At 41.1% G+C, this 23,801-nt stretch overlaps 1 protein-coding gene across 1 annotated transcript in view; it reads right to left on the bottom strand.

The window, feature by feature from the left end:
• The window catches only part of Grm1 (glutamate metabotropic receptor 1), a 384,350-nt gene that overhangs the window by 45,110 nt on the left and 315,439 nt on the right, over positions 1-23,801 (bottom strand). The window contains exons 5-6 of the mRNA XM_051164140.1: positions 11,389-11,635; positions 5,624-5,792 (exon numbers count right to left, since the gene is read on the bottom strand). Coding sequence (XP_051020097.1) covers positions 5,624-5,792; positions 11,389-11,635 — 416 coding nt within the window. The remainder of the gene's footprint in view (positions 1-5,623; positions 5,793-11,388; positions 11,636-23,801) is intronic.

The following is a 23,801-nucleotide window of genomic DNA, read 5'->3' as shown; positions in this document are numbered from 1 at the left end:
ATTAGACTTAATAAGCAACTGTAATACACATAGCTACTTAACTACAATTAGAACAACCAGGAAAGTGGCCAGGTGCAATGGTTCATGCCTGTAATCCCCACACTCAGGGAGGGAGAGGCAGGTGAGTCTCTATGAATTTGAGGGCCAGCCTGGTCTTCAAAGCAAGTCCAGGATAGCTAAGGCTACACAGGGAAACCTTGTCTTGAAACAAAACAAAACAAAAAACAAACAAACAACCTCCCCCAATCAGGAAGTGTGCAGAGAACAACAGCATTGAAATACAGTGCTTGGGAGGTGGGGTGGTGGTGGAAGAAACAGCAGTGGTTAAGAACGTTATTAAGGGTCACCTGGCAATGATAATCAGGGAACACATAAGGCACTTGAGAAGCTAAATTCCTAATTGCTTGAGAGTCTTGCAATACCTGCCCTAAAACAACCCAGTGACTTTTAAAATAATGTCTTGTGTTGAAAGAAGATAGTGTAATTATACAGAATCAAGATTATCAATGTAATTTTAAAGATAATTTCTCCAAGGTCTTACAGCTAACTGGAAAGCTGAGAAATCAACCCATGTAGCAGTGTCCCCCACAAATGCCCAGGGCTCACATCTAGGGGTACGCTGTTCCGATGAGGAGCAAAATACAAATGTTGCTTCGTTGATTTTAAAAACTACCTCGTGTCTATAAGAACATCTGATATGGCATTGGAAATTATCAGTTCCCTTGTACTTTGATAATCATCAACTTAAGCAGTCCTCTGAGGTTCATGTTTCTATTTTCTTTTGAAACTAAACTTGTACCTCTCTAATAGAAAACTAAATAATAGATTGACCAAAAACATGAGTGGAAAGAAGTAACCCAGTTGTTTTTGTTTTGTTTTGTTTTGTCTTGGTTTGGTTGTGAGCCTAACCTTTAATGGCTGAGCCATCTCTCCAGCCCGAATTGTTCCAGTTTTAAAGCCTATAGTTTATATGTGTGGCTGGACTTTGATCTATGGAAAAAAATCATTGCTCTACTGCACACCAACAGGTCAGATGTAATGGGGGAATGTCTGCAGGGCATACCATGTTCACCAGAACGTGTGAGATTGAGAGACTTCTCCTCCCTTGCCCAGACTCCATTCCAGTCTCAGAGTCTTGGAAAAACAACCATAGACCAATTCAATTTAAAGGAAGAAAGTGTGAAGGTGTGTAGGTGTGTATGTGTGTGTGTGTGTGTGTGTGAGAGAGAGAGAGAGAGAGAGACAGACAGACAGACAGACAGAGTAAGAGAGAGACAGCAGGTTCTCTGAAAGCAATCTATGCAGATTTGTTCATTCTCTAGAACTTTCTTTGTCTCTCTTAAACTTTCCCTCCCTGCACCTGCCCACCCCCCCAAAACCCACCTTTTTTTCTTAATTCTGGATACTCTTCCCTTTGTGCTTTAAAGTGGACTACTATTTGTGTTTTCACTGTGAACTGTTGTAAATCCAGTGCTGAGAAATTGAAATCCCCACTTAGAAGAAACATGCCAGTTCACATAACAACAGAGTCGAACAACATGTGGCCGTGGGATGATAAGAGCTCTGGGCTGGCTCTCAGCCCAGCTCTGGTACATTCTGGATGCTGCAACTGAGAAGCAAGAGACTCAATCCCTCTGGGCCTCAGATCCATCAGCCATAAAGCAGATCCAGTAAGGAAGGCAATGCCTTCTGCATAAGAGTCGCTTCAAGGGGTCACTTGTATGGAATCCATTGTCCTTAGACAATGACTTGCTGGGAGACTCTGAGTCCCCAGCCCCATCCCTGTTTCTTTTCTCCTTCTTTTGTCTAATCTTCCCTTGACTTCCTGACCACTGTTGAGGTCTCACTTCCTCTCTTCCTCTGTTCTCACTTGTCCGCCATAGAATCACCCAATAAAGGACTGCTACTAAAGGCTTACGTAGTATAATTTTATGGCCCAAGGAGACCTATGAGATGTCTTGTCTACTCTCTTCTGGGTCTATTTGTCAAGCAAGAACTACAAAGGGTTAAAAACGCAGAAGACAGGATATCTCTTGGCTCCCCATCGCAGTGTACACAATGCATCTCAGAAAATGGCTCCTAATTTTTCCATTCTCTTTCTATTCTAAGAGTGGGATTACAGTCACCTGGTTTCTCATGTTTGCTTTTCCTAAGTGTCCCCTTTTACATTTATGACTAGTCACCTATATTAAAAAATTCTCTACAAAGCTGTATGGCATAGAGTCATTTGACCCGACTATAAGAAATAGTAATAAAAATGTAATTTATTTATCTTGTCTAGAAGTGGCTCCCTAGATAAAGCATTGGCACCACAAGATATTATTTTTATAAGTTATATGTCTCTAAAAATAGGTAGCACAAAAATGGGCCTTAGATAGCCTCAAAAGAAATTAGTTTAATAAAGCTTCATGGCTTCTCAGAAAATACATCAAATTATTACTTTAGCGTTTGTGCCACTTGACGTTTAGAAGGGGTTGTCTCCTCTTGAGGGTCACACTTCCCAGTTAATACAAATACATGTGCTGTGATCCTACTCGGGCTTACTGTCTTCACAGTGGCTACTGAGAGCGAGCTTTCTGTCCTACACCTAGTGGGTAGCACATCAGTGGTGTCAGAACATAAGTGCTGTATTATTTGGGAATGGGATTCAGATTTCATTTGTTTCTCTACCCCCCAAGGTGTTTATGGGAAACAAATGTCTCCCCCCCCCCATCCAGGTGCTGCTGAGAACAGCATATTTCTATCTTGCAGAGTACAGAATATTTCTAAAATTAGCCCCTGAGAGATTTGCACTGATACTGAGTACTCTGCAACATCTCACTAATGATTACTAGGCTCTCCTGTGATAGCATCATGGAACACAGACATACTTCTAGAAACACTTCAGCATCTAGGCAGACAGACATAAGCAGGGAGCCTTGCCTCTGAACTTGGGGAGAAGAAAGGCTCCCTCTGTTAGGATGTGCAGTGGCAGTATGATGCTGTGTGCGCGCTCAGTCACAGCCAAGAACAGTGGCAGGACGGGAGGCCCCGGAACTTGTAATATGGATGAATCCTTGGGAAAAATGTTTTTCATGCCTGTTTTCTCCCACACCCTGTGTTCTGAAAGTAGATATTCCATTACCTGTCCTGTAATGGTCATTTATGCTGACTCTATCACTCAGATTGGGGAAAGAGTCTGGAAGACATTGATCTGGGATGTCTCTGTTCTCCCTACATATGACATGAGTCATCCAATGTTCTGGGTTTTTTTTCTCTACCTACAAAAACAAACAAACAAACAGAAGATCCCAGTGTAATAAGAATCCATTGCTCTGACACCTCATAGTAACAGTCAAGGGGAAGTTTGATGCCTCTGGATCTCAGAGGACATACTTCTAAGTGCCACCAGGTGGCCTCATGTGAAGGAGTTCCATCCAGACAAGAAGCAGATGTCCAGTGAGAAGCAGAGTTGTTAGCATGGTGGTTTGGGTGAAGTCACTCTTAACACAACTGAAATATCTCAACATAGCCTGGAAATCTAACATCATCTCCGCATCTTCTTTGCCCTACACTACCCAGGTGTGATCAGACTCCTTAACAAATTTGGTCCACTGAATTAGTCCATGTTCTTTTCCTAAAACAAAATACTAGAAGCTAAGGGACTTGTAAGTGGGAGAGATTTATTTAGTTCATAGTTTTGATGACTGGAAGTCCCAGATTGTACGGTGCTATTTGGCTGCTCATGAGGTCTTCTTTAGGCTACATCAGAAGAATCTAAGCACACAAGTGATCTCACTTTATAACACACCACTGGCACGATAAATCACTGAATGAGACAAATGATGTCTGTCAATCTCTTTTGGGAGTGATGACCCAAATGACTTACTTTCCAATAGGTCCCACTTCTTAAAGGTCTCCCTACCTCTTAAAGGCCCTGCCACCTCTCTGCATGGTCACACTGAGGCCTAAGCTACAGTACATAAACCTGTGACTACAATACCCACAAACGAAGGGATTAACCATGACCACATGGCCATATCAAGAGTCCATTAGCACCCTGTCCATCTAGCTACAGGGATATAATTGCTTTTAGTGTAACTTCCTCAGCAAATGCGCAAGACAATTACAACTACAGTTGGTCTCAGAACTTCGTTATTTCCTCAAAGTGGTTACAGCTACCAAGAGTTTTTCCACCCTGAGAACTTTTCTCAGCTGCCTCATTCTCTTAAAGGTGCCAAGCGCTTCAACCTTTTTAGTAGTTCATATGAGACTTTTCAATCCTCCACAGAAAAGTTTGTTAGGTCCTGGCCTCAGGAGACTTAAGTATACCAAGTGCTCCTTGGTATGCTTTGGGCCTCCTCTGCAGAGAGAGAGAGAGAGAGAGAGAGAGAGAGAGAGAGAGAGAGAGAGAGAGAGAGAGAGAGAGAGAGAGAGAGAGAGAGAGAGAGAGAGAGAGAGAGAGAGAGAGAGAGAGAGAGACAACAATCACGATGGTAAGACAGAAAGGGGTCCAGAGCATCACACAAGATCAACTCCAGCCCCAGCTGTGCTGTGTGACATTTATGTGACAGCTTGTCTGCTTCCTGAGATGATTCACAGCAAATGAGAGCTGGGGAAGACCTATTTGTTCATCTGAGACGTGTGCCTGCCAGCTCAGCACGCCTTCCTTACATGCCACTGCTTCATGCATCATGAAGCCAGAGTGTGAATAGCGTGGAACTACAGCGTGTTTGTCAGCCTTCTTCAACCATTCTCTCCAGCACACCCAGCAAGAAACCTGGCGTTTAGTGTTTATTTTCTCTAGTTTTCTGCATACAGTAATATTAGCAGCTATCTACTTGCACTTTCCTGAAGGTCTCTGCATCTAATTAAGATTGGAGACTCTCTTTGTTTAAAAAACAACTCATTTCAGGAGGACTGCAGTACTTCGTAGGGAAAGAGCAATGCTATTCACAGTAGACGCAATTGTCTTTCTTATCACCATGATTGATTGTCACTTTAGCTATATTCTTGGCACTGTACAGCTTTTGCCTTCTTCAACAATAGCTGGAACTATGACGAAGTGATATTACTGGTTTTGATTTCCACATTTACTTTTGTTTCTAAGTTTTTAATTTTAAAATAATTGGCATACCATATCAAGTTGGGCACCATGGAGGTTTGACATATGTATGCACTGTGTGATGATTGCCACAGTGGAATTCATTTAACATGCCCATCACAACCCATGCTGTGCATTAGGTCCCCCGAGCTTTCTTTAGTAATAGCTGCCACTATGACTAAGCACCATTACTGGTGCCACACTTACTTCTGTTTCGATTTTTAATGCTATTATTCATCTCCTTGCTGCCTACGTTATATGTAAGTCACTAGCTTGTCACCACTATTAAAATAAAAACTTAAACTATTTAAATAGTGTATATAGTTCCTAAAAAATATCTAGATATCTAAAAGCACCCAAATGCCTATCCAAATGTCTAAAAACCTATACCCATCTTTCTTTTCAGTTTTAGCTAAACATAAGGGCATAAGCAGCAATCTCCTTTCTGGGGAGTCTTGCTTAAAAATATCTGCTTTCCTTCCCTACTGCACAGTGGTGGACGTCTTGTGAATGATGTCTAGTGATGTATTTGTGCCTTACCTTAATCTGGCCCTTTAAGCAAGGCTCACTGCACACCGACCGCACCATTCCGCTTTTGTTCATCTGGATTTTGTAATCATCGATATTCAGCACGCCTTCATGCCAGGTTCCCACATGGACATAGTCATAGCGATTAGCTTCAGTGTACTGCAGATTCATGATATCATATCTACAAGGAAAAAATAAATGCATGTGCGCCTTACTGGATATTTTTCTGATGAGAAAACAAAGATAATTTGTAAATAGTTTTTAGTGGGAGAAGAGAGGTCAAAGCTTGGATCATCACATCCTAGCACAGTGCCCATCATGTTTATAGTTTATTCTGAATACTTCTGAGTCTCCAGAGAATGTTTGATTTGTATACCATCTATTTTTTACTAAATAATATATTCCTATAATTTTCTCTGTTTATACATCAAGATGTAGTGATACATGGGTATAGTTGATCAATTACTTAAAACCATGCAGTCCACATTGAACAAGTGACAATTCACGAGAACATCAATTTCCACGCTTGGTTGCTTTCATTTCGTATTTACTTTTAATACTCAGTTACCTTTTTCATTATGTTGAACTTTTAAAAGGTGTAAGGGGAGGTGGTTTACAAAGCTTAGAATATTCCCTAAGTAAAAATAGAGCGAGAAACCTCACAAGGTTACCTGTAGGTGGTAAAGAGGTTAAAGACTTGTGTGTGTTAAAGGTGCATATTGTATGTTCTGTGTGTATTTCATATGTATGTGGTGCATGCACATGAATGCCTGAATGGTGCCTTGGTGCACATGTAGAGTCTGGAAGATGACATTTGGTATCTTCTTCTACTGATCTGTGCCTTGTGCTCTGTGCCTTGCGCCAGGGTCTCTCACTAAATCAGATGCTCATCCTTTTGGCTAGATTGGTTGGCAAGTGAGCTTCTTGGATATTCCTGTTTCTAAGCCCCTCAATGTTGGGCCTACAGTTATGAGTGTTCCTGGTGTTTTCTATGTGTGCTAGAAATTTGAACTCAGCTTCCCTTCCATATTGAGTAAAAATCCTTACCCATAAAACAGTCTTGCCAGCCAATTTAGTATTTTATACATTGGCATTTAAAGAGATCTCTTCCCTGATTGAGATGAACATTTGTGGAACTGAACAATTGGTGTCAGCTCTTCCAGTTGCTTCAAACGCTGCACAAAGGCAGAGTCGACATCTCAAATCGTCTTGTAGTATGGAGGGCACCATGTATCTTTCTAATTTTCTTTTCCTCAAGAAATGTTTACTGCAACCAAAATATCTTCTGGATACCAGAAGATATTTTCCCCAGGGCTACAGTGGAAGACAGTTGATAGTACAATGGATATAACAGAGGACTTGTCATCAGGACGCGTGATCTGGAGCTTTGTTTCACATTTTAACAGTAAGTTTCACAGATTGGGGATGTCAAGAGTCTCTGCAAGCTTCCTTGGGTTCTTATAAGGATTTGGGAACATAGGTCACTCCAGGAGCTACTTTATTCCTGGGAAACATGCATAATTCCTATATCTGAGTGTCTACATCTTCTCCAAATTCATGTGCTATGATTCTTACTCCAAAGTTACTGGGCAGTGATGGAATCACTAGAAAGGAGTCTGCATGGTTAAGATTTTTTTTAAATTTTAATTTATTCATATTACATCTCAATTGTTAGCCCTTCCCCTGTTTCCTCCCATTCTTCCCTCCCTCCCACTTCTCCCCTCCCCTATGTCTGTGATTGAGGGAGACCTCCTCCCCCTATATATGCTCTTAGAATACCGAGTCTCTTCTTGGTAACTTGCTATCCTTCCTCTGAGTGCCGCCAGGCCTCCCCATCCAGGGGACGTGGTCAGAAAAGGGGCACCAGAGTTCGTGTGAGAGTCAGATCTCACTCTCCTCTCAACGGTGGAGAATATCCTGTTCGTCGGCTAGGTCTTGGTAGGTGTTCGAAGCTTACTGCCTATATTCTCCTTGGCTGGTGCCTTAGTTTGGGGAGGACCCCAGGATCCAGATCTGCCTGTCATAAAGTTCTTCTTGTAGGTTTCCAGGACCCTGTGGGTCCTACTATTTCCCCATTCTTCCATGCTACTCTTGCCTAAAGTCTCAATTGGATGTCCTCTCCTCTGACCCACTTTCTTGGTAAGTAAAGATTTTCATGGTACATATCCCTTGGACTAGTGTTTTGATATAAGTGAGTATATAGCATGGTTAAGATTCTTGCCTCTGCCAGAGCACCTTGAAAAATCTCTCTTGTCTTTCTAGAACATATGGACACCAGTAGAAGGGACCAGCCATGAGTGAGAAAGCAGGTCCTAGTCAAAAAGCAGGTCCTTGTCAGACACCAAACTGTATTGTGCTTTGATGTTAGGTTTCCCAGCCTTCTCAATTGCATCCACCAAATGTCTACTGTTCATAAACCACAGGGCATGTGGCATCATGTTGTTGCCCCACAGGTAAGACTTTGAGGGCATGTGAAGCATTGTGTAAGATTATTAATGCTTCCATTTCTGGGAACATGTTAACATACTGGATAATACTATTACATAAAATACTTGGGTAGATATGAATATTGGTATAGCCATTCATTGCCAACAGTCTCTAGTGGTCTCCCCCCACCCCGCAACCTCCCGCAGCCCCTTTTGCCTACTATAATATGCAGTAGTTTGACTAAGCTGGGCACTTGGCTTCTTCTCCCTGGATCTGCAAAGGGATTCATTTCTTGCAGCTTTGCATAGCCCTTAACCTCCTGGACTAGAAAAGGTGTCATCATGGCTCTCTTTATGCTTGATCCAGGGAAGTAGAAGGCAGGTGGCCAGCACATAGTCAGTCTTTTACCCCCATGCCCACCCAACCCTGAAGGCCCTGCTTTATCCATTCTGGAACACTTTTCTCTTTGAACCTGTCAGACTCCTTCTCATTCTCAGTACTATGGGCAGCTATTATTTAGCTGCCTACAGTTGGCTTCTGAAATCTATTGGCTGTACCTGACCTACCTCCTTATCAAGGCAAAAACTATTTATTTACTGGCATTGCTTTCCTGTTCTTAATGTGCAAATGTGTTCTGTCATCTCAAGGATTCTCCACATCCAGATTCTAGCAGTTTCTACAAATAGCAGTTTCCTGAAAGAAAAGCAATTCATGTATGGAGAATAAAGAAACGTTTCCCTCACCTATGGAGAAAACTTAAGAGTGCCCAGAGCTCCTTATTTATCTTTTTGCTGCTCTGGCTTTTGGCAAATAGTTATTATCCCCTTGTTGCTGAGGATTACCAGAATACTTCAGAGTGGCTCAGAGTGAGGGTTAAGTGGCTATTAATTGTGAGCTGGTGGCTCACACTCATCTGGGGATCAATGACCAATCTACGCCTCCAAAATCTTTACATTTTGAACTCATGGCAGTGAACTTGTTGTGACTATTCAATACAAGTTTTTCCGTTTTTTCTTTTCATTAATTCTGTACTTTACTCCATATTAGAATGTGACGCTTCCTCACAAGCTTTCAATAATGATGCCTTTGCAAACTGCCAGACTAAACCATCTTCTCCCTATAAGTCATTTTCCGGAGACTCTTATTAGCACCTCCTCATTTGCTCTTTCATAATAAAAACCAGTTCACACTTCATTAGCATTTAGAAACAAAAAATTTCACAATATTTTCTATTGAAACCCTTAAAAAAAAGAATCAAATTCTGGTGGGGGCGGGGAGCGACTAGGAGTACTAAAGGGGGAATTCAGTATACTAACACAAGAGCTTCTAGTACTGACATGTAAATAATAAACCAGCCCCCCTCTCCTTTTTCTTTAAGATCAAGGTTCCTTCCTGACATGATGCTGCATTTTATTTGAACTATCCTCATGTGTATCACACCCATATGAAATCTTCTCACTGCATTCAGTTTATGTTATATGCTGACTAGATGAAATAGTTACCAGAGGGACCAAGAGCATGTGATATTAAGACAGGAGCTAGAAGCCAAAGGGAGGTGATAAGAGGAGAAATTGGACAAAGTTGACCATGGAGCATCAAATGATTCCTGAAAAGGGATCCAGAAGAAGACATAGACGTTAAAACGCAACTAGAGATGGAAGAGATAGAAGCTGATGACCTGGATGATGCATAAAGAGAAAAAGAGGAAGGAAATGTGCAGTTACTGAGTGTGAAAATGTTCCAGCCCTGTGCTAATTAAGCACTAAGTAAATCCACATGGGTTTTGAAGTTCTGTTGTTGCTATTATTATTGTTGTTGTTGTTGTTGTTATTTCATGATGTTTGGAATCAAGAAAGAAGGTCTACAGTGCGAGTCTGACCCTCCACTAAGCCTCACTCTCAGTGGACTCGGGATTCCAATAGTGGGATTAGATGGGTGGATAATCTCTCCTCTAAATCTCCAGCCAGTTTACTCCTCCTGAGACCATTTCCAAAATGCATAGAGCCCCACATTCCCTGGCCCTGGGTCGTCCACCCCACTCACATGCCAGTCAACATCTGTTCCCACATAAATGGCATCTTGGAAAGAATCCTGCAGTGCATGATTTTAATTGTTGATAACAGCATATCATTTGTCCTGCACTGACCTGCCTGATTTTTATGAGGAGACCCCACTCTGCCCCCGTAAGGGGTTCTGCACAGGTAGATCTTGACACCTCCATGCAAAGTCTCTCACAGTCCTTGTATCATGACACAAAGGAAGCTTGCAGTCATTTTGCTTAATTTTAGGATTAGATAAAAAAGCAACATGGTGCGACAAAGCGATGACAAGTCCAAGAGTCAGATCACACTACCTCTACCACCTGCTCTCTGTGTGACTTTTAGTGACAGGCTGACTGTGACACTCTTTCATTATCTGTCAGAGAAGGAAACCAATGCACCAGGAGTCATAAGACTTAACTGATACAATGTTTCACTTTAACATAATATATGTTTCCCTTGGAGTCTCTTAGTCTACAAACCAGACTCTGGAGGACAGTGGGGCCTGTGTGGACACATTGGGCATCATTTATAGGCTCAGGGCCATTTGCCTTCATGCTACAGATTGCAATTCCTCTGCCATCTCTTTCCTAGGGAAATGTGTATGAATGGATATAGCTAATCTTGATACAGAACATATTCAGTATGTACTAGCTGTGTATGAGCTCACTGATGGCATCAAAACAAATGCTGCAGAGCAGATTGTGTGTAAAATGACTCAAAGGATAATTATGTATATATGTATGTATGTATATGTATATATTTAATTATATAATTTCCCTTTTCTATTTGCTTAATTTTATGAAAGTCACTACAAACCAAATTCCATTTCTCAAACCCTTAAGTCATTCTTCTTTTGAGACATATAAGCAGAAACGTGTTAGCCTGAGAAATAATGATATACATGTAGGATTTTGTTCTTGTCACACAGTACTAATCAGGGGCATTATGCCGATTCTTTCAGGAGGACAGAAGCGTGTGTCCATCAATGTGACTGTTGATGGCTGTGCAGACAGTGCTTGTTAAGGCCGTGCTATTCAGGTGTAGTGCTTCCAGGGGGAGGGGGCGTCTCAGGCAACCTGAGGGAAAGCATAGGTGATTTCTTAGTGTGAAGGTAGCTAGCAGGCTGCAGGGGTCTTAGAGTTAAACATGAAGCATTCTGACCTTTTCGAAAATGATACGGTCTTAGTTTCATGTACATTTTTATCTGTGTAGGTGAATTAATCTTTAACACTCCCAAACCCTGGAACCAAACAGAACCCTAGTTGCCACCCGTCTGGCTCAGGGGTCATGAGGATGGAGATGCTTTACCTTCCTGGAGCATCCCCCTTCTCGTCAAACCACACCTCCTCTCCAGACACGCCCACAAAAGAGGATTTGATGAGGAAATCCAGGAGCTTCCTGCCATCAATGGGTTTCATGGCATCACACAGGCCCACGTGGCCTGGACACAGAGCATGGTGCATATTCTGCAGCCCGTGTGCCATGGCGTAGATGGCGTTGATGACAAAGCCCATTTTACTGTCCTGGACGTAGTTTTCTTCTAAGCTTTCATTGCCTGTAACAATAAAAACAGACCACTATTAAGGACACAAGCATGAATCCCATCAGGGCTGCACACCCAGTGCTCGATGTGCAGGCATAGTGCTTTTGGGGGGGATTCCGACACTGAAAGGGATCAGGATATTAGCAAAAGCAAAACTCACACTGTGCTCGTGACCAATTGCAGCATATTCTGTCTGAAACAGTGTTTTTCCCATTTCCCTTCTTTATTCAGTGAAGATTTTTTTATGTTATGGAGCAAACAGCATAGCATAGAAAATAAAGAATTTTCATATAAGGAAATCATCAAGGACCAATGGAGAGAATTCCTTCCCCCCCCCCCTTTTTTTTTTACAGATGCTTATATGCGGACCTCCCTATCTTGTGGTACAGGAAAAAGAATTTTGCATCTGTTATAACAATCTTTAATCCAAGGTGATCCACTTTGTACAATGTCAGGCCTCTTCCCCCCCGCCCCCCCCCCCCGTCCCCCAGTAACTCTACCTATATTGCTGTCTCCAGTGACATAAAAGGCCAGGGTTAAAAGAATATGTTTCAAAAACATTTTCCAATCAGTGGAACCTTGGTCAGAGTATTTCTTGATGGGGAAGTCATACCCTGCATCAAATTGAGCCTTGTTCACTTGTGAATCACAAGCTCTGTAACTTGTGGGTTTTGGAAGCTCTGCAGTCTTTTCTACCCTTGTCACGGGTGAATAAAATGCCCCCATCTGCCAGCAAGTGTCATAGCAACTGTAGTGTTAGATCCCCAGGCACTTAGAAAGTTCAGGAATTTAGAGCCTCCAGAAGGAACAGTAAGGAATTGTGAATTTCATGTTGAACATGGAATGAAAATAGAAATTCCTAGAGCTCTATTTAAATTATTTATTTATTTACCTATCTACTTATTTACTTAGATGAAGTTGAAAATTGAGAAAGATACTTTTGTATCAACCCTGAGAGTGAGGTGCAAAGTATGGAATCACCTCGAATCTAACTTCCCGGTGGACAGGTCAGTGTTAGGCATGAGGTTCGCTAAAGTCCTGTTTGTCAGACTGAAAGGCAATTTTCCAAGAGGAAAGAGTAAAAAAGTCTTGGGGACATTTGAAAATCAAACCATACGAAACGAACACACGGTATTGGACGAGATGAAAAGTGGAACTACTTGCAAAAGCTGCCACGTCTTTGAATAAGATGACTGAGGTCACTTGGTATCGGCAGGAAGACCTGTCTTCGCCCAGTGCTTGTGTAGTGATGCTTCAGTCATCGGTACCAAGGCATAAGCTATTCTCGGATGTCCGTGAAATCAGTGCTCTCCTTTTCATCCTTATTTAGGGCGATCATATAACTTATCCAAAATGGGTCATTTTTTCAGGATGAAAGTAAGTGGAAATCATAGTTGTTCCCGAATGCAAGGCAATCTGGGGAAACTGATGCACATTTTGAAGACTTTGACCTCCAATTGTACATATTACTGATTAGAATGTGGGTAGAATTTATGTATATACATAGCTAAATATAAACACATGTATGTATACTATATAGTCATTAAAATGATTTCATTAATTTTGATTGATTTTATACTTGTGTAATCTTACTGACAAGTATATAATGATATGCTAGTTACTGATTTTGCATTTATGTTGTAATAACACTCAGTAAATGAGGTAGATATTTATCTTCCCACTTTATAGGTGAGGAATGGGGCATTTAATATGGATCCAATGCCTTTCCTCTTTCAGTTATACTCAATGGCTACATGGTACAGATACAAGAGTTTACACAGGAAGCAAAAGGCAGGCCATTGAGTTGTATATCAATAATTTTTCAAGTCCAGTTTAGTGTATCCCCTTTGGATTATTCCAGATGAGCACAGATGCCCCACTCGATCCACCAGCACCATACTATGACAAAGAATCCCAGCCTGATCATATTTGTTGTAGAGAGATCTAGGCACATTGGCAATGCTTCTAAGAGATGATTGTAAGGTAAATCTGGCACACTCTTCCAACTAAAGCTACCAGCACACGGGCCTTCCTGTTTTCCTAGTCTTCTGGTTCTGCATATGAAAGGGCAGTTGCAGTCAATGGTTCTCTCCTGCTCATAACCCAGTCTCAACCCTATTGGCTCCAGTACAGTGAGTTAATGTTTAGCCTGTACAGAAAAATTTGCTTTGTCACAGCAACTGCCCCAGATCATGCTGCAGGAATGTATCACCTGTGTATCTATCTATCTATCTATCTGTCTGTCTGTCTGCCTGTCTGTCTACTTATCTAAGTAACTATGTACTATACATTGTGTGTTTGTTGGTTTGGTTGTATTTTCATGCCCCACAAAGGTCATATATTTTCAGGAATAATGAATTAAGAATTGAAAACTAATAATATTACCATTTGGTAGGAAGGTGAAGCACTTCCAATCCCTGGGATTTACTGCCTTTTCCTAACACTAGTCTCAGAGATACTGGTGAGAAATGGATTACCTCTTTCATTTCTGTGTTGCATTAACTGTGGTAGACTACTAGAAGGGTCATTAAACCAGCACCTTCTTAAATATACTAAAAAGAGTCAAATAATTGAAGTTTACCATGTTTATTTACCATTAAAAGAATATCTGCCTCCTGGCTTTACGGAAAATTGAGAGAATAGCTACTTCAGTTCTAGAGAGTAATCTTGTTCTTGTTGCAGACGCCCAACAAAGGCTATAAATTGCTCCTGGATTCAGTGGCACATACATCTCCATGAGCTTGGGGATCTTCATTGAATGCTCTGGAATTAGGGCACTCTGTTGCTTGGGCAAAGGACCAGAAGCTGGTCCACGGCTATTCACGTTGGGTATTCAGCATAATGGTATAACGAAAGGAACCCCAGAGAGGGCACCTGCACAGCTGCATCTAGAAGCAGCTCTACCACCGTCCATAAGGAACACTCTTCCCATGAGCCTTGGAACTTGGGCTCAGTTTCCTATCCTTAAAATAGCACACCTGGGTTAGCTAGTCTTGCTGAGGTTCTATTCTTTTAACCCTCTCCTCACTGTTCCTCCAGCTCTAATTGCTGGTCCCTGTGGTTGGCAGGGACATTCACCTGTGTCATTGTTTCCAATCCTTGCACAAGAAGACTGAAACTCAAGAGAAGTCAAGCCGTGGCTGGAGGGCTTTCCTTCTGTCACTGGTACTTGACACTGTTGTCACTCAGTGTGGAACACCTTGACCTTTCACCTCTCAAGCCTCGCTTGCTGGGCAGTAATGGGGCCTGTGCTCAGAGGTTTCTCCTTGGATGGGAGCCAGGTATTTCACTCAAACCTCCCCGTAGGTTCTTTGGTCTCTGGAGATTACAAAACTGCGGACCATGTTTCTCAAGTTGCCTTGGATACTAGATAGTTTAGTCTGTCCAGCTCTGGGATCAATATTTAAAACTCATTTGTGGGTAGGTATATAACTAACACAGGGCCCCATCAATTTTGATTTTTTTCATTTTTTGTAAGTTTTTCAAAACTTTTAGCTACATGTGGTAGCTCACACCTAAAATCTGGGAGGCTTGGTGAGGGATTTCTGAGTGTTCAAAGCTCAGCTGGGTGAAACAGTAAATTCCAGGCCAGATTGGGCTACATCGTGAAACCATTACTCAAATAAAACAAAATTCAAAACTTTCTCATTGAGAATAGACCCACCTACAGTAAAATACATAAGTCTTTACTATGCTGGTAAATGAATTTTCATGTATGTATATATCTTATGTCACTGTTCTAAGATGTCAGCATAAGGCATTTTAGAAGATGTGTGCTTATTTAAGACTTCCTTCATGTATACCATCAGTGTTTCACACCTTTGATGGTGCAGGTCCCAAGTTTTTGATTTTCTGATTTCACTCCAATTGGTACATTTTTAATTTTTAAAATTCTGTTTGGTGTTAGTACGTGAATATACTACTGCCAGTTACACAGCAGCCTTGTACCCAGAAACCTTGATGAGTTTTACTTACTTGTTTACCGCGGCTTATCTTTGTGACAGGGCTTTTCTATGCAGCCTGGGCTGGCTTTGAACAAATGACTTTGCTTTGCCTCTCCAGCGCTGGAATTATGTGCATAGTTCCACATGCTTGGGTGGATTTACTTATTAATCCTAATTTTATGTGGCTTAAAAATACTCTGCATACTAACATTGTTTGTAAAACTACATTTGGCCAGTCTCCTCCCAGTCTCCTTATTTGGATGCAGTTTCAGGCATTCCACCGGTAAACCCTCTAAAGTCCCAGAAGCGAACTGTTCAAGGACACGTAACCAGCAAGGACAGTAATAATGTGCATGAGAAGCTATGCCCTGCTAAGTAGCACTGGACTTGCCTGCAGTAGCCCTGTCCAGTGACTGTCCAGTGCATTACAAAAAGTATGATGTTTAGAGCAAAATCAAACAAATAAAACACCTTAATGTGAGTTTGTTCTGTGTTTTTCGGTAACACTAACCTCCTTTTAATGTCCCGAGTTGCAAATTATAGACACTATATTTAGTACTAGTTCCAGTAAAGCAACTCTGTTGATGTCTGGACTTAACATTTTATTAATTTGTTCCCACCACTATGCCTGTTAGTCTATCAGGATTGACTTTTTTCAAATCTGGGTCTTTGGCACTAACTTCAAATTAGGAAGGCAAATACAATAAGCTGTGTTTTATTTTTCTCATAAAGTAGGGAGAATTCTGGGAAATCTTACTGTATATGTTTCTCTCTGGGGAAAAATTCTTTCATTGTCTTGGCATTTGTCTCTCCACCACTTTATTTTCTTTGACAGTGTTATATGTTCAATACACAATTTGATACAGTGTCATTCAGATTGAAATAGAAAGGTCGATGATTATTTTATATTGTTAACAAATCAAGTGAGGAAGATGACATTCATATTCCTTTGCATTGCCAAGTATTAGATTTATTAAAGTAAGATTAATCGGGCCAATTTTGAAATACTGACTTCCAATATACAATGCCCTCAATTTGGCTTAAAAGCTTAGGCAGCTAAATGTTCTATGTCCCTCTTCCAGAGAGAATTTTTGATAAGATTCAGAATAGCCAAGTCTTACCGTGTTCAGGCCTAAGATCTGTGAAAGCATTGTTTCCCCCGATACTACATCTTCCTCATTCCATAAGGATTCTCTCTGCTTCTACATCACAGAAATATATGACCCTTTGATCATTTCCTATTCGTTATATTAAAATGTAAATGAATCCATAGGTGCCATTGGAGATAAGAAAGGAAGGACAGTTTCATCATGTCTACGTTGTACAAGACTGTAACACTGTCATTGTTAGCTGGATTGCTATTGCTTAATCCCACATGTTCTTCATATGTGAACAATTCAGACACTGGTCTAAGTACATCCCAACAATCTATTGTTAAGAGAGAAATTTCCTCATGCTATGGCACATAAACAACAGGCCTCTTACAGATTGGAGATAATATATGGTAAGCTTCAATTCCCCGACAGCACTACCACATTTGGTTAATTCGTATTTCAAAAAAAAAAAAAAATAGTGTGCATGAATAACAAATAAGGACAAGTGCTGGCGTGTTTACTATCCTGAGGACCAGCTGGTAACATTCAGATCAACTGTGGGACTCTGCGTCTCTCTAAAGAGAGGAAACAGGGTAGCCTGCTGTGCCTTTGCTTTTACTAATGATAGGGCCCAGAACAACGCTAGAGCGCTGCAAACCACACCCTCCGGAGTAAAATCTTCCCAGATTTGCAGTAAGCACATGGCAGCTAATTGTAGAGATGGAGCAGAGGGCTGGTGGCTTTTGTTGAGTGTGGGAAGTCTGAAAATACACTAGGAACCAGCTCCTTCATAAACAACCTGCTGCACTGGAACCATTTAAACCCTATTCTGCTCTTGGCGTCTACTATGTGCCACGGGTCCATGGAGTCTCACCATCTCTATTTCTTTACGGGTGAATGTTCTCTTTTATGCATGGGGAGTCTGTAGTTTCATGCTTTTACCTTCCTCTTTAACTTCTCATCAGCAGTTTGTTCCTTTTGAGTAGCCCTACTTTCATACTTCAGTGACTTAGACAGAATTGCTTAAACAGTGTGACTTAAACAGAGTGGCTTTCACTGAAATGTAATGTAAACCCTACCAATCTGATGGTAGAACAGTCCTGCTAACCAAAAATTCATCTTCATTATAAAAATACAACCATAAATTCTATATGACATTGGCATTCTAAATCCAGTTTGTTGATTGGCTTTAGACCAGTATAATATACATAAAAGTACACTTTAGGACATTTTAATATATTTCATATACTTTAGGATTTTTTCATATGATTTATAAGTCAGATGAATGAAACAGGAACACAGAAGATTGGCATTTACCAGAGAGACTTTGGTATCTAAACATAAGACATGTGGCTTATTACATGCCTTTGGCATCTGGAAGTCAGTGATACTGTGACGTTTTATTTCAGATTGTTTGATAAGAAGACTATTTGTTGATGTTTTACATTGATGTTGTAGTATATTTTTCAGTGTAGATAAACTATGACACCACCTTGTCCCAATGTCACAATTTGGGATTTGTTGAAATCCAAGTTTCCTCTTCTGTCATATCTCCCAACAACATCTCTTGAAGAAACCAAATACAGAATTTAGTGGATTTATCAGTCTAGGTAAACTATGACACTACCTTGTCCCTATGTCATCACTCTTGGGATTTCTTGAAAAGCCAGGTTGCCTCTTCTGTGATGTTTCCCAACAACATCTCTTAAAAAAAATCAAATATGCAATTCCCAAGGGCCTACTAAAAACTCATCTCTAGTAAGATTTAGTCAATAACTGTCACAGAAATTAAAAGAGTAGCTTCTAGGATCAATGTTGTCAAGAACACATAGATAAATAGCTCCTAGCAGAAACTATCAATAAAACACATGCAAGGTCTAGACTTCATGCAAATCCATTTAGATATGCCAAAGGCTCAGGCTGTGAGGAGAATATTTACAGAAACAAGAAAGCCAAATATAATTCTATATTAGGAAAGATCACCTTGAGAGGTCATGAGGCTGATCCAAATCTGTCCAAATCGTACTCAGAAAAAGAAAGTAAGCATTATTCTAGTCCAGTAGAAGAAAATTGCCTCTCATGGGACATGCGTTAACAAATCTGAAATAGCTGCCCATGCATATAACAAGGTTAAACAAATAAATAAATCAATGGCAGATTCTATGTATAGGCAGAGTATATCATTGGTGGAATGGGATGTTACAGAAAATAAAATAATATAATTAGAATAAACCATGTGATATGAGACTAAACCTGGAGTTATCAACATGAATTTAACATATGACAATGAATTTATATAGAAATGTATACATGTAGCTTTAAAATTCTTGTGTCTATGTGCCTGTGTGTTTGTAAATGTGGGTATATGTAGATACTTGTGTGTAGGTATTCTAGTCCTCTGGAACTGAAGATGCAGTTGATTGTGGACCACTTGCTATGTATGCTGGGAACTGAAGCCTGGCCCTCTGCAAAAGCAGCAAGAAGTCTTAACCACAAAGTCCTATATAGGGTTATATACATTCACTAGTTTGTGAACTAAAGGAAAAGCACCCCAAAGCATACTCAGTACTCAGATCTTGGTTTCCAATATCACACACACACACTAGCAGCACTCTTTTGTATAATGCACTGACTATTCTGCTAGAAGACCTGGGTTTGATTCCCAGCATTCACTTGGTGGCTCACAACCTTCTGTAACTCCAGCTCCATGGTATTCAATACTCTCTTCTCTCCTCCGCAGGCATCAGGCACACATATGGTACACAGAAACATGGATAGACAAAACACCCATACATGAAAAATAAAACAAAAATAAACTCTTACTTTTTAGAGGAGCCCTAGAGAATGAACAGTAAGTATATACAGCGAGCCTGGGGATTTTGCAGCCTGAAAAATGAAAACTCTTCAAAAGGACACCATCAAGTCAAGTAAAAGACTTCTAGTGGCCAAACCCAAAGCAATCTGAACAACCAAACCAACAATTTCATATGGGACTATAATACAAGATATAAAACAGCAGATCATACCAATAGAAATAAGGTGTCAGTGAAGATGAATGGGGAGAAGGAAAAACTCTTCCATACACAATAATTGCAAACAATGCGGATAGCTACTTCCCCTCAGCAAGGCACAAGGCGGTTTTTCACTCCCTAATATGCCATGCAACCAGTGACCTGCTTCCAGAAGTTACAGAGAAGTTTGGTAAAGACAACCTTACCCTTACCCACGTGACCAATGCTAACCCAGTGTGTACTAGACTCTCCAGGTGGCATCTGTCTTCTACCAGTCACAGAGCTCAACTACCAGACAGATATCAGCTGAAGCCAAATTTAAGGGTCCTATATAAAATAGCTAACTGCTACTCCTGAAAACTGTCAAGGTCATTATACAGAAGAGCTTTTGAGAACTGTCACAACCAAAGGGATCTCAAAAAGACATGGAAAAAAGGATGGGGTGTAATATTGCGAATAGAATTCCGAAGTGGAAATAAAAGAAAGGAAACGACAAAAATCTAAGACTGTTTGAGGCTTAACTAATAATAATGTAACAATGTTGATTTTGTTGAAACTGGCAAATGTCAGGCAGCAATCTAAGACATCAACAAGAAGCCAAGTTGGGAGCCAGCTCCAAGAGCCTGTCACACTTTCCTTGCAGCTCTTCTTTAAAGGGATTTAAAAAATGGCAGTTTTCTTAAGTGTCTAAGAATTAGCATCATATCTCAGTCCAGCATCACAGATAGCGTTCTCAAAGGCTCTGTGGCAGGAACTTAGGTGGATTAAAAATATTATCTATTTCACCTCACAAGGACTGATGGAATAAAGGACATTGGCAGGCCCAGCAGCACCACCCCATCCCCTGCCCTGCCCTAGTTCTTTTTCCAGTGCCCCTTTTAGCTTTTCCTTCCAACCCATCTCCTTTCCTTTGTGACTGCTGCCAGCCCCACAGAACCAGTCTCCCAAGAACTTCAAGTGGCCACACTAGGATGGGATTCAGGTAGGTGACCTTCATTGTCTTCTGTGTCCTCCATTCCACTTGCCTTGATTTTAGTCTGGTGCAGGAGCCCTTCCTCTCCTCCTACCTCTTCCTGATAAGGACTCAGCCTCTTGTTGCAGACCCAGAGTCTCTCTAATTCTTTCCTGCTGCCCCTGTCATCCTCTCCTTCTAACCTGTCTTCATCCCTTTGTGACACCAGGTAATCTATATAACCCTTCATTACCAGGGACCCCACAGCCACTATACTTGGCCAGAACAGAGAGTGGGTAACAGTAACCAAAGAAAAAAAAAATACCACTCAATAAAGATGAGACCACATCCCTATGGCAAGAAACACTTCAAACATCACAAACCCAGATGCCTGGATCCAAATGCAAAAGCAGAAATGTGAACAATCAAGACAGTAAGCTTCCTTGGGAAGTCAGCAATCCTATTGCCATAGGCCCTGAGGAAAGCAATGTATTTGAAGCATTAGACATGGGGATGGATGATATTACTTCCCAGGGATTAATGATGACAAATCAGAGGCCATGTGGGCCAAATAACTATTCCCAGGTCACACCACTGGATAGCATTATTAGTTGTTACATTACCACCCAGCTGATATGACTTTAGAACTGTTCATCCTAAGTACCATGTTTCCCCTGTCTCTTGCCTGGTATATCATACTGGGCAGTATGTGGAAAGATGTGGCATAGTGATAAACCAGGGGTTGGTGTGCAAAATTAAACTAGTACTACATTTTAGACCATATGAAACTTAAAAGACCCTCTATATATCTCATCCCAAGAAGGTTGTCATGATTTAGTTCACATGAATGATACAGCTGTAGAGATAGGACTGTTTTCATGCCTCTTGCATATGGATACTCCATCCGTTTCCATGTAAAGTTAATGTTGCGTAACAAGAATAATTTGAAAATAATACTAATATGAAAAAATCAGTATTCTTGACTCCATGAATCTTGGACTAGCATAGCCACAAGATGCTAATAAACTCATTTCCCAGAGCTTGGTGGGAGTTCCCAGACTGCCATGTGAATTCCTTCTGAACACAGTTGTCAGTGTGCTTGAAAAACTCAAAGGTACCTTCTGTTTTAGGAACACATACCCACAGGAGACTAACTTAGCAATCAAGTTAATCAAGTGTTCTTTAAACGTTGATACAACCAAGCTGTTAATATTAATTTGGGGGCCAAATGAAAACGAAATGATTTGAAGACGTTCTAGCACATCTCAACAAGCCCACCAAGTGTTTTGCTCACATTTCATGACTGGAATGAAAATAGCTCTCTACAAACTGACCTTGCTCAAGATTACCAAAAACTTATCAAAAGGTTTTTATCGAGCAAATGGAATTTAGTGTCACTAGGTCAATATTTCTACTGATTGGAGTTCATTCTTTCCCAGCACCCCTCCCTCCGCCCTCCCTCCCTGCTTTCCATCCATCCACCCATATTTCTTTCTTCCTCTCTTTCTTTCTTCCTTTCTAGTGCTGTGTGGAAATGCTAATTTCTGAGACACCATGTGGTCACCCACATTTAGGATGTTGCCTCCATCACAGGAAGTTGACCTGTGGAATAGAGCATGTGTTCATTAAACCATGTCAGCCTTTACCCCTCTGGCTTCTAGATTGTCTCACATATGGATGTAAGAGGGATCCACAAGTATGGTGAATGGCTACTTCGTTTGTGTATTCTCTTTCCATTTGGCCAAAAAGGTGGTCTTGTTCTACGATAATAAGAAAACCATCTTCAGGCTGGAGAGATGGCTGAGAATTTAAGAGCACTGACTGCTCTTCCAGAGGTCCTAAGTTCAATTCCCAGCAACCATATGGTGGCTCACAACCATCTATAATGTAATCTAATGCCCTCTTCTGGTGTGCAGGTGTATATGCAGGGAGAGCATTGTACACATAAAAATAAATAATTCTTTTTTTTTTAAAGAAAACCATCTTCAATATGATATAAATTAAACAGGAGCTCTTACCCTATAGCTGCCAGTGTACCTATTTGAATCCCCAAGCTAGATAAAAAAGATTCTGTAGAAAACAAAGAGGATAAGCAAAGCTGATCATTAAATTTCAAAACTAAAAGACTGGGGTTAGTGATAGCAAGGTGAGTGTGCAAATATAAGTAACAGAGACCAGTGACTCACCACCCTTTTTCAAGTTGAAAATGTACTGAGCATAGAACTCTCTTACTGTGCATATGTGTTCTTGCCTTGTGACTTGAGTTACCCAGCTGTATGCATGTATTCAAGGCTCTGTGCTGTTTGGGAATTTGCTGCTGTGCAGCCTCCTCCAAGTGAACTTCAAGAGGAAAGGGAAATCTCATTAGCATAGGCACTCCTAGCTGTCTAAACAGCTACCTAACACTGAGATTAGAGAAAAGGCTCTGGTCCCACTTCCCTGATTTAGTAGGAGCAGAAATGGCCCCCATATCCTCAGCTGTCAATAATAAGGACCTTACAGAATGAATTTGCATCAAGCATGTGCACTCACCCTGGCTATCCTCGTGAATATTTTGAAAGGAAGGCAGAGAAGAGGGTGGTCAATATGACAATGCCACATTGATCAACAATGACAGGCTTTACTAGTGGCGGCATCAAAAAAATTAAAGCCCTCTTCTCAGAGGATGAGCCTGGCATTGATTTCCCAGCTCTGGCCTGAAAACTCAGAGAACTGTGAAGTAAAAGCGGCAAGATTTTCTCTGGGCTTACCTACAAGTGAGTGACAATAGCCAGGCATGCTTGCAAGTGCTCATGGGAGTTAGAACCCCATGCAAGAGGAAAGGCTTAGCCTATGCTCAAGGGGTATTGTGGCGAAGGGGGAACTGTCGTGGATTCCTGCAGTTTGGTGCCAGGAATAGAAGCTCAGATTAGCTTGGATACAAAGAGAAAGGATATTCTGTGGGTCATTTTGAGGCTAGAAATCTAGTAGAACTTTTTCTAGTACAACAAACCGCAAAACGCTCCTCCACCCCCTTACCCCATCCCCTCACCCCACCCCCCCTTGCAGGGCCATCATGGACACTGCCTCCTTTGGTATGGATGATTTGAGTAGCTGAAGAAGCTACTCAGACAATCGCTTCCTACCGTCTCAATTGTTCTTCCACGGCATGACTGACAGCTGCAGAATAGATTGATG

Source organism: Acomys russatus, chromosome 21 (genome assembly GCF_903995435.1).
Source record: "Acomys russatus chromosome 21, mAcoRus1.1, whole genome shotgun sequence".
Taxonomy (NCBI): domain Eukaryota; kingdom Metazoa; phylum Chordata; class Mammalia; order Rodentia; family Muridae; genus Acomys; species Acomys russatus.
This window is presented reverse-complemented; position numbering and strand designations above follow the sequence as displayed.